The sequence below is a fragment of the Trichomycterus rosablanca genome, chromosome 8 (assembly GCF_030014385.1).
Source record: "Trichomycterus rosablanca isolate fTriRos1 chromosome 8, fTriRos1.hap1, whole genome shotgun sequence".
In the NCBI taxonomy this organism is placed as follows: domain Eukaryota; kingdom Metazoa; phylum Chordata; class Actinopteri; order Siluriformes; family Trichomycteridae; genus Trichomycterus; species Trichomycterus rosablanca.
In genome coordinates this window covers 21,710,053-21,723,579 of record NC_085995.1, presented here as the reverse complement: position 1 = coordinate 21,723,579, position 13,527 = coordinate 21,710,053, and the positions used below count along the sequence as shown (strand labels likewise).

The 13,527-nt window shown below is 35.1% G+C and overlaps 1 protein-coding gene across 1 annotated transcript; it reads left to right on the top strand.

Annotated features, from left to right (window-relative positions):
• Nucleotides 1-2,495: 2,495 nt before the first annotated feature.
• LOC134318689 (uncharacterized) lies at nt 2,496-11,879 on the top strand. Its single transcript, XM_062999626.1, has 6 exons — nt 2,496-2,652; nt 4,160-4,495; nt 8,486-8,827; nt 8,980-9,093; nt 10,361-10,398; nt 11,558-11,879. Exons 1-6 carry the CDS (start codon nt 2,496-2,498, stop codon nt 11,681-11,683), a joined length of 1,113 nt encoding a protein of 370 aa, XP_062855696.1. The 3' UTR covers nt 11,684-11,879.
• Nucleotides 11,880-13,527: the final 1,648 nt, after the last annotated feature.

The window sequence follows — 13,527 nt, the reverse complement described above, 5'->3', positions numbered from 1 at the left end:
CCATGGCGGCCATTTTGAAGTCGGCCATTTTGGATCCAACTTTAGTTTTTTCAATGGGAAGAGGGTCATGTGACACATCAAACTTATTGAGAATTTCACAAGAAAAACAATGGTGTGCTTGGTTTTAACGTAACTTTATTCTTTCATGAGTTATTTACAAGTTTCTGACCACTTAAGATGGTGCACCACCACATTATGGGTGTCAGGTCCGAGCATTCCTAGATGAACAGTTTCCTGGAAAGTGGATTGGTCGTCGTGGGCCAGTTGAATGGCCCCCAAGGTCTCCCGATCTGACCCCCTTAGACTTTTATCTTTGGGGTCATCTGAAGGCAATTGTCTATGCTGTGAAGATACGAGATATGCAGCACCTGAAACTACGGATACTGGAAGCCTGTGCTAGCATTTCTTCTGCGGTGTTGCTATCAGTGTGTGAAGAGTGGGAGAAGAGGGTTGCATTGACAATCCAAGACAATGGCAGCACTTTGAACACATTTTATAAGTGGTCAGAAACTTGTAAATAACTCATGAAAGAATACAGTTACGTTAAAACCAAGCACACCATTGTTGGATCCAAAATGGCCGACTTCAAAATGGCCGCCATGGTCACCACCCATCTTGAAAAGTTTCCCCCCTCCCATATACTAATGTGCCACAAACAGGAAGTTAATATCACCAACCATTACCATTTTATTTGGGTGTATCCATATAAATGGCCCACCCTGTACATTAAGCAATGCCTTCACTGTACTGTACTCTCTGAAATATACACACATTTTATTAACATGTCATTTTCATGGTTTACCTTTCCATTGCAAAGTTTCGGCCATTTCCCCTCAGACATAGATGTACAAACCCAAATCAGAAAAAGTTAGGACAGTATGAAATTTTTTTAAAAATAAATACATTCATTAAAACAGGAAATAAATAAAAAATACATTAATGCTATCTGTTCTACTTCAAATAAATAAGCATAAAAAATCCTGAAAAAAGTTTAATATTTGATAATGCTTTGCTATTATTGCAAAATGAAAGCGCACGGTAAACAGCAGCACCGCGACCCAGATCAACCACACAGCAAAAAAAATCATAACCGCTGCTTACCAGAGCTTCTCTTTTTCAAATTGAGACCATGTGTTGTTTCATTGGGGATATAATATTATTGGGGATAATATATATTTTTTCTTGGTGGCCATCCTGTATGTTTCCAGAATATTTCCAGAATATATAGATCCATATCCAACTGTGTTTGTCCACTGAACTAATGAAATCCATCTTAGTTTGATAATATATTCTCTCTGCTTTTGCAGTAAAAAGACGAATATGGTAAATTGTTAAATAAGCTGTCACTTATACCTCTACAACCAATAAAAAGAGAGTTTTTCATTGCCAGCGCACCTAAGTGACACACATTGGAGAATTAAAAACAGCATATATTATGCAATATGGATTAGAGGAACAAAATTCTGCCCAAAATCCGAATGCGGAAGCTCTGATTGGTTTATACAGCTGTTTTTCAAGGCTTGAACCAAGACTCTGAAAGAACCAATTAGAGTGAGCAAAACAAATGAATCTTTACCATAGATAAGAGCACAGCTCCCTGATTTGCTTCCAGTGAATGATTTGTTTAAAAAGAGTCGTTTCTGACTTGTTTTTACTCAGTGACGCTTTTGCACAAACTGATGTGAAGAAATGGGGGAGGGGTACATTTCATGTGTATGAGTCTGACAGAGCTTTAGAGCCAAAGGGTAAGTACAAATAATTCATCTTACATATTTTTTTCTGCAATATATTCTGTTTTTTTGTAAAGCTTTGAAGACCAACATGGACTCTTTTTACTCCAACTTCAATAACTCAAGATCAGAATTAGTCTATAATTGTCATATAAAGAAATATATGCAGTTCCACAGGACCATGGAACGCATTAACAGGTTTCCCATACATCCTTATGGGAAAAAATATCTTGTAACTCATTGCATTTTAAACACAACGCTACTTCCAAAACCAGTTGATGTTGAGTTTCAAGGTACCACTGTGACTATATCTGGTAGAAGATATTTGATTGCCATTATTGCATCATTTGGGCTTGGTTTTAATTTCATGTGTTGCAGTATTTACAGTGGTAGATCTAGCTTAAGACTTAGACTTAGCATCCCTTCACCCAGATTGCCAGTGTGCCTTCTTCCATCTGCAGCCATTCATAGCCAGGACCCTCTGTCAGTTCTACTTTGGCAGTTCTATCTTTTTAGCAAATATTTATTTGCTAAACTGTACATTAGATAACAGTGATGCTCAGTACATGTAACACTAATTTATTGTTTGCATCATAAGTATAGGCTGTTGACAACATAAATGTGCCAGTTTTTCAACAAGTCAACAGGCTGGCAGATTACCTGGTAGAGCTTCATGATCCCTTTGTCTGACTAACTAGCAGGCCAGCACTATAAGCACTTGGTATATGCTGGTCGCCACCAAAAAAGACTTTAAGTGGTCGCTTTATGACACCCAAGAGACTTCTGGTGTGGAAAGTGCCACTGGATGTGTGTTGGGGGCCAGTAGAATACCTGCCCAGTGGTCTGATTGTTGCCGGTTGGTTCAGACCATCTTCATCAGGCTATGCAACATTCATCCTATCCACAGAAGAAAAGGGCAAAGGTGCACTGTCTAGATCTGGGCGGTTCCTGAATCACCCAAGGTTAATGATTCGAATCTTTGTACTGAATGAGGAATCATGAGTTCGAAATCTCAATTAACCCGGATCCTATGAGTTCTATGACAAGGCGTGTGAGCAGACTCACTGGAAACACGGCGGACTCATGATTTGACTAAACCTGCTTTACTCTAGTCCGTGAATCTAAGTAATATGTTAAATATTTTAATAAACACACTGGTGTTTGTTATGTGGCTGATTTTATGCACATGCTATTATGATTATTATCATTAGTAGTGGTATAGATTAGTAATGCAGTATTTTTTCTTGTAAACAAAATAACAACAATATATATATATATATATATATATATATATATATATATATATATATATATATATACTGTATATATACTGTATATATTATTATTATTATTATCATTATTATTATTATTATTATTATTATTATTATTATTATAGGCTACTTTAGTACTGTAACACTTAAGGAGTATCATAGTCCCCATGGTAATTTATTGACTGTTTGTTTTGGTGCCACTTATTTACAGAAGATGAGTGCATGGAAGACAAGTGATATTTGGATGCATTTTCATGCAGTAAATCAATCACAATCAAGATATCAGTACAAGTGACTTAAGTGAACTGGATCACATTACTGAGTGACTCAGATTAACCCGAGTTCATAAAATGAACCGAATTTACCACCACTAGCACTAGCAAGGTGGTTCTTTATCCTCAGAGAAAAATCAGACAGCTTGTGTTGAATAGCAGGAAAATGCAAAAAAACATCATTACAGCTGGTGGAGTTCAACCGGGCTGTGCTGTGTCAGGGTATTGTTTTGCCTTCATCTATTCCAGTAGATCAAGAGCCTGTCCAGGAGGCAAGAACACTACCCTAAGTCCCAGTGCCAGCAGGGAATTGGCACCAGTATAACATGCCTAAGAGTATGGCTATGCAGAGGAGGATTTATGTATGCTTGCAACCAATAAGTCCAAAGTTACCAGTACACACACAGGTGTACACACACATGTATCATTTAATTATTAAGTAAGATACATTTAATTCAGTTTATTTTAATTTGCCCTTGTAGTAAAAAGTAAAGAGCAGCTGGTAAAATAACAGCGAACTACACAGGTTACATATGTTCTGATGCCTTTTTCATCACTGACTTCTGGTGGCAAAATTGTGCTATGAATGTAGAAACTTATAAATAGAAAGGAAATGGAAAGAGAACATGTGACTTGTAGCAGCCAGTGAGGTGAACGTCTCTAGTTTAAAATATCTGAAGTTTTTTTATTTGTTCTCTCTCAAAGAACTTTATTGATGATGATGGTTCTACTCTGGACTTTTGTTTCACTTCATGTAATATGTAAGTTTTAAACCCTTGCTTTGTAAAGTAAGTCTGATGTTGGTTGTTATAACGTTTCATTACTATTATTAATTGATTCTTTTCTTTGTTGTATTTTATCTGATTTATTTATTTTTTCTCCTTAGCTCAAACTGTGGGTCACAATGAACCACTAATTCTGTCTGTAAAAGCTGGTGAACGTGTTACTCTCAACTGTGCATTTTTAGACAAATTAGATAAGATGCTTTGGTACAAGCAAAGATTTGGTGAGATGCCTCAGAAGGTGGGAGAACGTTTAACACATAATGAAATCAACATTTCTCCTGAGTTCAACAAATCAGGATTAAAAATGGAAAAAACAAAGACTGGAATATCTTTGACATTTCTACATATAAATAAAGAGGATGAAGGATTGTACTTCTGTGGAGTATTAAGCTGGGTGAAAAATTTATTGTCCAGTGGAACATTTGTATCTGTGACAGGTAACAGGTACAGCTAATCACATCATTGCATATTTTATTGTAACTGTGTTTAATTAAAAAAAACCCAAATGTAATCAATTTGAAGTAAGATACTAATATAGCGCAAAAACGTGCAACATGGTTTTAGAACGAGAACAATAATTGTTAATTTGGGAATTGAATTGTTCTTTAAAATAAAGGTTTGTAAAAGTCAAAGTAAAAGTCAAAAGTCAAAGTGAACTTTATTGTCATTCAGACTATACAGCTTGGAGTGCACAGCTGAACGAGATTGCGTTTCCCAAGCTCCAATGTACAGAATATAAAACAAGATAGAAAAAGAGCATATACAAGACAAAATATACATTAAGTTTTAAAAAGATATACATTCAGTAAAAAAAAACAAGAAAAGCACTATTGCACATACATTGTAAACAGACATAAAAATACATGTTAAGTAGAGTAAAAAATATATACACGCTAGTAAACATTTGTGTTATTTACTCAAACTTAATTTACGCTGTTACAGGTGTTCTTGATGATTTGTATGTGTACAATAACAAATAGGTTGGAACAAAGAGGTTTAAAGCTTTAAGTACAATGATACACTGTAAAAAATTTTATCAGCTTCAACTCAAAAACTTAAGTTAAAAAGCTGCATTAAAGTTTCAAGTAGAATCAAATTATAATTACTATTTACTTCAACTCATTACTTTAAGTCTAGTTTTGCTTTGGATTCCGGTCTTCAGGTTGATATGACTATGTAATGCTTGTTGTTTCAACTTAGAAATGCAAGTTTAAAATACAGATGACAAAGCATTATGAGTTTTGTTCACTTGTCCTAATCATTGGCTTCAACCTACATATTTAAGTTAAAATCAGTCTTGACATTAGTTTTTAAGTTAAGATAATGTAAAATTATTTAGAGTTTTAAATTGTGAATTAGTTATAACAACAAACACAATTTCTGAGGTAACAACTCACTTTTATTTTTTTTGGATGAACAGTTGAATTCAACACCACATTTCAGTGTAATTAGATGTTAACAAAGAAAGTACAAAAATAAATTATTACAAGTGACATGTTAAAACAAACCAAAACATTAGGAAATTTAATTAAATATGATAAATTTAATAAAATATGAAACACATTTCAGCAAGAGCAACTCACTACATAATAATGCATGCATACACCGATCAGCCATAACATTAAAACCACCTCCTTGTTTCTACACTCACTGTCCATGTTATCAGCTCCACTTACCATATAGAAGCATGTTGTAGTTCTACAATTACTGACTGTAGTCTGTTTCTCTGCATGCTTTGTTAGCCCCATTTCACCCTGTTCTTCAATGGTCAGGACCCCCCACAGAGCAGGTATTATTTAGGTGGAGGATCATTCTCAGCACTGCAGTGACACTGACATGGTGGTGGTGTGTTAGTGTGTGTTGTGCTGGTATGAGTGGATCAGACACAGCAGCGCTGCTGGAGTTTTTAAATACCGTGTCCACTCACTGTCCACTCTATTAGACACTCCTACCTAGTTGGTCCACCTTGTAGATGTTAAGTCAGAGACGATCACTCATCTATTGTTGCTGTTTGAGTTGGTCATCTTCTAGACCTTCATCAGTGGTTACAGGGTGCTGCCCACGGGGCGCTGTCGGCTGGATATATTTGGTTGGTGGACAATTCTCAGTTCAGCAGTGACAGTGAGGTGTTTAAAAACTCCAGCAGTGCTGCTGTGTCAGATCCTCTCATAAATAACCTAAATAATACCTGCTCTGTGGTGGTCCTGATCATTGAATAACAGCATGAAGGGGGGTAACAAAGCATGCAGAGAGACAAATGCACTACAGTCAGTAATTGTAGAACTACAAAGTGCTTCTATATGGTAAGTGGAGCTGATAAAATAGTGAGTGTAGAAACAAGGAGGTAGTTTTAATGTTATGGCTGATCGGTGTATGTGTACTAGAGAAAGTTTGAGTGCAGAAGGTTTACTTAAATGCAACAAAATATTGAACACAATTCAATCCACATGAGAATCTAAAAGGTGAAACATTAGATTTAAAAGAGCACTCCACAAAAGGGTAATTCACAGTTTCTCTATTTCTCAAGTCTTTTTAAATGAATCACATATTGTTTGATGTTGCTTGGAGTAGAAAAAGTACAAAGCTCACAGCTAAGTTTAGCGACTAGATTGGTTCCTTTTCTGTGTTTCTTCACATGTTGTGCAAATTCCACATGGGACTGGAGAACTGTTAGAAACTTCAATTAATTCAAACAAAACCTGTAAAACAGAAAATTCATTATCAGAACACATATAGGATACCGTGATTAAGTCATATGAACTGCAAACATAATGAAATAAGTAAACTGCACATATCAAACCATTATAGGAATAGTTCAGCGAGTTCACCCAGATCAGTCAAGACATGTTTGGAGTCCAAATTGTTTTTCTTTAGTTAAAACTGGAGCTGCTATGCTAAGATTGTTAAACAATAGGAATCAATTGTCACCCACACTTTTAAAAAGATGGTTCTTTACAGGTTCTTTAGTAAAGACATTAGTTGTATATAGAACCATGAACACTCAAAGAACCATGTGCATGCCTAAATGGCTCTTTGTATGATGAAAAGGTTCTTCAGATTGATGCAGAATGTGTTGTGTATGGTTAGCACCAAAAAGTGTTCTGCTATTGTTGCGATCTCAAGCCTATAACAATAGAAGAACCCTTTTGGTGCTATAGAACCATACACAACACATTCTCATCAATCTGAAGCGCAATTTGAGCATGCAAAAAACTATTTAATCATGTAAATGGTTGTTTGAGTTTTCATGGCTCTATATAGAATCAATGTATTTATTTACTAAAGAACCCCTAAAGAAATCTTTTTAAGAGTATTATCTCTGTAAAAATAAACAGAACATGTCCAGGTCTTAATTTATATACTCAAACTACTCAATAAACTTTACCGTTAAACTGAAAACTGCAGCCCGCCATTTTAAACAGAAGGTGTAAGGGAAAGTTTATTCATTTTTATAATTCAGATAAACTTATACTGTGTAATAAACCATGTTGACCATATATTAAGACCTGGATGTAGAATTTAAACTCCAAACAAGTCATAAATGATCGATTACATCTGTAGTGTGTGACATATTTGGATTTTGAGTTATTTGCTTTAAACTCACATTGGTATATATGTGTGCATTTGGGCAACTGGCTTGAATAAAAAGGGCGGGAAGGCAGCTAGAGTTTAGTGTAAGCTAACGGTTTGGTTTAACTAGCTGTCTCGGTTTGCCAACTTATTTCCAAGCTAGCTAACATCTTCTACGAAAACTACGCAAAACTGATAGAAGCGGCATCCTGTAAAGAATATACTAACATGAGAGGAATTTATGGCATTTATTTTTTACAAGACACCTGATGAACCAAACACATAAGATTTTAAAATCGATGATTAATGCACCCACTCACCTCACTAAGACTGTCCGTAACGGTCGTTTTTCCTCCGCCTGGTTGTAGCTAGTGACGTTCAACATTCCGCCCTCAAAATGTATTCCTCCGCCTCCTGGTGTAGTTCCTGTTATTAGCTGGTGTCTGCAGATGCCCGTTAGGTGTTTCGTTTAGAATTCTCTAGTTTAAATTATTACTACGTCTGGAATATCTGTAATATTAGTATATTACCGAAAAAGACCATAATATTGCTAAATTAATTGATCAAAACAAAGGGCTCCTCATATGACACATTAATACAGTTACACACTGTTAGGGAGCAAAAATCACAAAGTTAAGTTCATTTGACTCCTTCAGATTTTCATTTCATTGAACTAATTTAAAAACTTAAGTTGAAACACTGAAAACTCGTAAAATCTAGTTGAAATTACAAAAATGATTTTCATAAGTTAAAGTAAATGAAAGAAAGAAGTTATCTTGACTTATTGCTCAGATAATTTTTTACAGTGTACAATAAAAGCTTTGATCTTACACTAACTGCATCATTATACTGCACAGGTGATCAAGAATGCAGTGTATCAGTGTTCCAAAACTGGACTGGTGAGCTGGACTCATTTACTGAAGGAGAATCAGTAAATCTGAAGTGCACGGTTCTTTCTAAGAGCACAATATCAGATCTTCCAGTGCTCTGGTTCAGATCTGCTGCACCACAATCCCGTCCTCAAATCATTTACACTCATCACAACAGCAGCCATCAGTGTAAGACCAGTTCTTCTACATACACCTGTGTGTACAACTTCTCCAAGAACATCCTCACCATCAATGATACTGGTACCTACTACTGTGCTGTGGCCATGTGTGGAAAAATCATATTTGGAAATGGAACGACTGTACAGCTGGGTAAAAACTGATTTATTGACTAACTTTGTTAAAGTAAGAATGACTCAGAACATATCTATTTATTTTCACTTTTCAATATGAAATGTTTAAAATATTAAACTAGTTATTACATATCAAATAATTATTATATTGAATTGTTTGTGTCACTGCAGCATCTGTGGATTATTTATGGAAGTTCCTTGCAGTAGCTTTGGTGGTGTGCATAACTGTGATCATTGTTCAGTCTGTTTTAATCTGTAAAATTAGAAGCTGTAAACCATACAGAGGTAAGTCTATCGTTTTCAATCTTGTTTTTTTTTTTTACTATAATATTTTTGCAATAGTCAAAAGTTTACATACATTAATTAATTAATTAATTAATTAATAAGCTTTGTTATTTTAATGATTTATTTGCCTGTTACTATTCTGAGACAGAATGATTTGAGCCTTGGGTTCTTAAATATTATTTTTTGCTTTCTGAAAATATGATAGGTCAAAAACCTGTTACAGGTAACTAATTCCAGCGTATCACAACATTGCATATTTTATTGTAACTATGTTTAAATAACAAACATATGTAATCAATTTAAAGTAAACAGTAAAAAAAGACATGTGCAATATGGTACAGAAAGAGAACAAAAAATAATTGTTAATTCAATTATAAAATTATATAAAAATTATATAAATTATGTAATTATTTTCCTTGTGTTTACAAAGCCAGATGTTTACACACTTAATTACATAATTAGTTAACACTTAATTAGATCATTAGTTACATAAAAGACAACATTATGGGTAGCTTTGATATGTCTGATTTATTTGCTTGTTTTTTTCTGTGATTTGAGCACATTTATACATTCAGGTTCTTAAATAATTTTTTGTTAAAAAACATGTATAAAGTAACTTGATAAAATGGATAATTTTTGACATGATCTGCGCAGCCTCATTATACTCATTGTACCTGAATACAGTTTGTGACTTCTCTTTGCCTATATAATTAGGGATAGTTTGAATAAACTCAAGAAATAATAAAAACATCTTTTAGAAGAGAACACATACATTGTAAATAAAAACAAACTATAAATATCAGACCTCCCATGAACTAGAAGCTGCTGAAAGATGAATATCACTGTCCATACTCATGTAAGCTTTATAGGCTGAAAGGCTTAGATGCTGAAATCAAGCAAAGGCTGTCTGCTTTTTGCTATTCATGTGCTCAGCACCAAGATTTAGAGAAGGTTTTTTTTTTGTTCCAGGTACTTTTTACTTGTGACCAGATCTCGGTGGTTCTTGGATTACATTTCACTTATTTGACTTTGGCAAGAGATCACCGTTACTTTATAAAAATCAGCTAAATTCAAGATAAATATGTTCATACCACAACTTACAACTTCATATTAATTTAGCAGCTTACAATGTTGCAAACTGTTATTTGTGTAATTCTTAGAAAACTCCCAGTATGAACTTAACTGGTTAAAATGTAAATAAAAAAATAACAGTATTTCCCATCTTAGATTTACGGGGCCTTATTTTATTGTATATTTTTTTTTATAGTGACCCAAGGTTCTGTGATAGAGAAAGCAAACAACCAGGTAAACCATAAGACACCACTGTATGTGTAAGAAATCCCGACGCTGACTCTCCCTCGGTGACGCGCTCCCTTAGCCCCGCCTTCTAATCTGCGCGCTTGCCATTCACAGGGTGCGGTTCATTAGTTCCGGGTTCTTTCTTTCTCTATTTAAGGTTTCCGTTTTCACTGTTCGAGTGCGAAGTATTTGATTTGCCGTCATACCGAGCGATACTCTTTCCAGTTACTTTTTCTCCTGCTACTTACTTCCGTGTTTATCTACGTCGGGTGAGTGTGTGCGTGTGTGCGTAGTGTGTTCAGTTTTACGTTAGTCTGTGTGTTTCCCAGCGTTCTCCTTCACGCGCGCCCCTTCTCCTTTCCCTGTTCTCCTTAGCATTAAGTTAACCTGTGTTTAGGTGTGTGTGTGAACTGTCCTGGTCTCTGTATTGTTGCTCCAGTGTTTTGTTTGTTTAGATCCATAGGTTTCTCACTCCTTTCCCTCTTCCTCTATCGCTGTTTGTTTGGAGCATTGTTTGTACTCACAGGTGTTTTGTGTTTGGCCGGCTGGGGCTGAGTTAGGTCTCACCCTAGCCCGCTCCTCCGGCGCGTCCCTACCTGTGCTTGTGTAGTTCGTCCTGTTTTCTTTTTTCGTTTTCATTAACATTTCTCTCTTTCATACTAACATCTTCTCTGTCGGTGAACTAACGCTCTCTCTATCTCCCCCTACTAACTCTCTTACTTTTTTCCTATCCCTCGCTCTCCCTGTACTTCTCTCTCACTCTACTTGCTCTCGGTCCCATCCGTTGGCCGCCTCGTTCAGTTCACCACCTCTCTGTCTCTTACTGTCCTATCTAGGTTTTTCTGTTAGTTCTTAGTAACATTGTTTTTTTCTCTCCAGTATTTCCTCTTTTCTTTCGTCATCCATTTCTTTGTTATTTTTTGCCCTACTACCGCCGACCGTATTCTTTTTTGTTCCTGTTGTACTCTAATAAACATTACGTGTTCTGCATCCTCGTCTCCAGACCACTCATTAAGCAGTATTTGACAGTATGTATAATGATTTTGTTATTAAACAGTGTATTAGCATCATAACATAGCATCACACAGATTCAAAATTATATACAATATATGTTTAATTAATTAATTAAAATAAAACCTTTACTATTTCATGTTTATTCCTGTAGGACTGTGATGCTGTGATGCTCAATTACGCTGCTTTACATTTCAATGAGAGAAAAGGCAAAAAATCAAGAGGAAAGAGACAACCAGCCCAAGACTGTGTGTATTCCGAAGTGATGAAGACCTCTTAGATTATACACTATAGGGCCAAAAGTTTGTGACCACCTGACCATGTGCTTATTGGACATTTTATAGTTCCACCTCTTCCTGCAGGTTTAACAACCTTCACCTTTCTGGGAAATTTGTAGTGTGTCTGTTGAAGTTTGTGCCCATTCTATCAAGATCCTTTACATTAAGCTTGTCTATATAGACGTTGCTTTGTTTACATGGGTGCATATCATTTATTTTATTGCATTGATTTTATTAAATTCATTAAATTCATTTGTTAATGTCAAAAGTGTGTAAACTGAATACTGTACAGTGTATTTGAAAATGAACAAAATTCATTTCTTCATCTGTTAATTTTAGAAATATGTAAACTGAAAACTGTCTTCTGAATTCTGAAGAACTGTAAGAGTTTTATTCTGGGAGAAGATACATTTAACTTTTGTCACCATCATTACACTGTGAAGCATATTACTGCACCTTAGAGCTGGTTGTTTTTAAATGTATTTACCATTTGCTTCATCCTAATCTAGCGTGTTTGCATAAATATTTGCTTTTGCTAAATCTTTTCAAAGATTTATGCACAGGTATAATAATAAATCCTGGACAGGACGCCAGTATGTCACTAAACACTACACACTCACTTATTCAATTTACACAAATATCTAAGGAATATATTACAGTTGACAATACACTCGCATGCAGGTGGAAAACTCTACTCACTTTATCAGCTTTACCAATGTGCTGCCAGAAAATGTACAGATTAATGTAATTCATTATGAAATGCTAATGTACAAATGTACAGCTTTTAGCAATACCTATAGCTACATATATGATTCCTGCAATATATAAAGGACACATGCCAAATCCATGTGTCCTTCCATGTTCAAATTGTTGTTGCTGTGGTCAGGCTAGGAATAAAGAGATTTCAGCTGAAAAGGTCTGCCTGTAGCAAATAACACAACTACATCAGATCCCCAAAAATATTACCGAACTAAACTACAGTATGCAATGCCTTCACTGTATTGTACTGTCTAAAATATAAACACATTTTATTAACATTTCATTTTCATGGTTTACCATTCCATTACAAAGTTTCGGCCATTCCCCCTCAGACATAGATGTTCAACCTCAAATCAGAAAAAGTTGGGACAGTATGGAAAAAATAAAATAAATAAATTCATTCATTAAAAAAGGAAATAAATAAAAAAATACATTTATGCTGTCTGTTTAACTTCAAATAAATAAGCTAAAAAATCCTGAAAAAAGTTTGATAACGCTTTGTTATCATTGCAAAATGAAAGCACACGGTAAACAGCAGCACCACCCAGATCAACCACACAGCATAAAATCATAACCGCTGCTTATCAGGGCTTCTCTTCTTCAAATTCAGACCATGTGTTGTTTTATTGGGGATATAATCCACCTGTATGTTTCCAGAATATTTCCAGAATATATAGATCCATATCCAACTGTGTTTGTCCACTGAACTAATGAAATCCATCTTAATTGGATAATATATTCTCTCTGCTTTTGCGGTAAAAAGACGAATATGGTAAGTTGTTAAATAAGCTGTCACTTATACCTCTACAACCAATAAAAAGATTTTTTCATTGCCAGCGCACCTAAATGACACACATTGGAGAAATAAAAACAGCATATATTATGCATATGGATTAAAGGAACAAAATTCTGCCCAAAATCCGAATTCCGAAGCTCTGATTGGTTTATATAGCTGTTTTTCAAAGCTTGAACCAAGACTGAATCTCTGAAACAAATGCTCTGATCCATGGAGTTGTTTACTTACGACACCATAATGAAAAAGAGTGAGTAAAACAAATGAATCTTTACCACAGATAAGAGCACAGCT

What these genes read in the sequence shown, in the direction of transcription:
- LOC134318689 (XM_062999626.1), top strand. Translation starts at nt 2,496, where the DNA reads ATGACACCCAAGAGACTTCTGGTGTGGAAAGTGCCACTGGATGTGTGT. An exon ending in TGGAACGACTGTACAGCTGG is followed by an intron (nt 8,828 to 8,979) that starts GTAAAAACTGAT and finishes GTGTCACTGCAG; the next exon opens with CATCTGTGGATTATTTATGG. An exon ending in TAGAGAAAGCAAACAACCAG is followed by an intron (nt 10,399 to 11,557) that starts GTAAACCATAAG and finishes TTATTCCTGTAG; the next exon opens with GACTGTGATGCTGTGATGCT.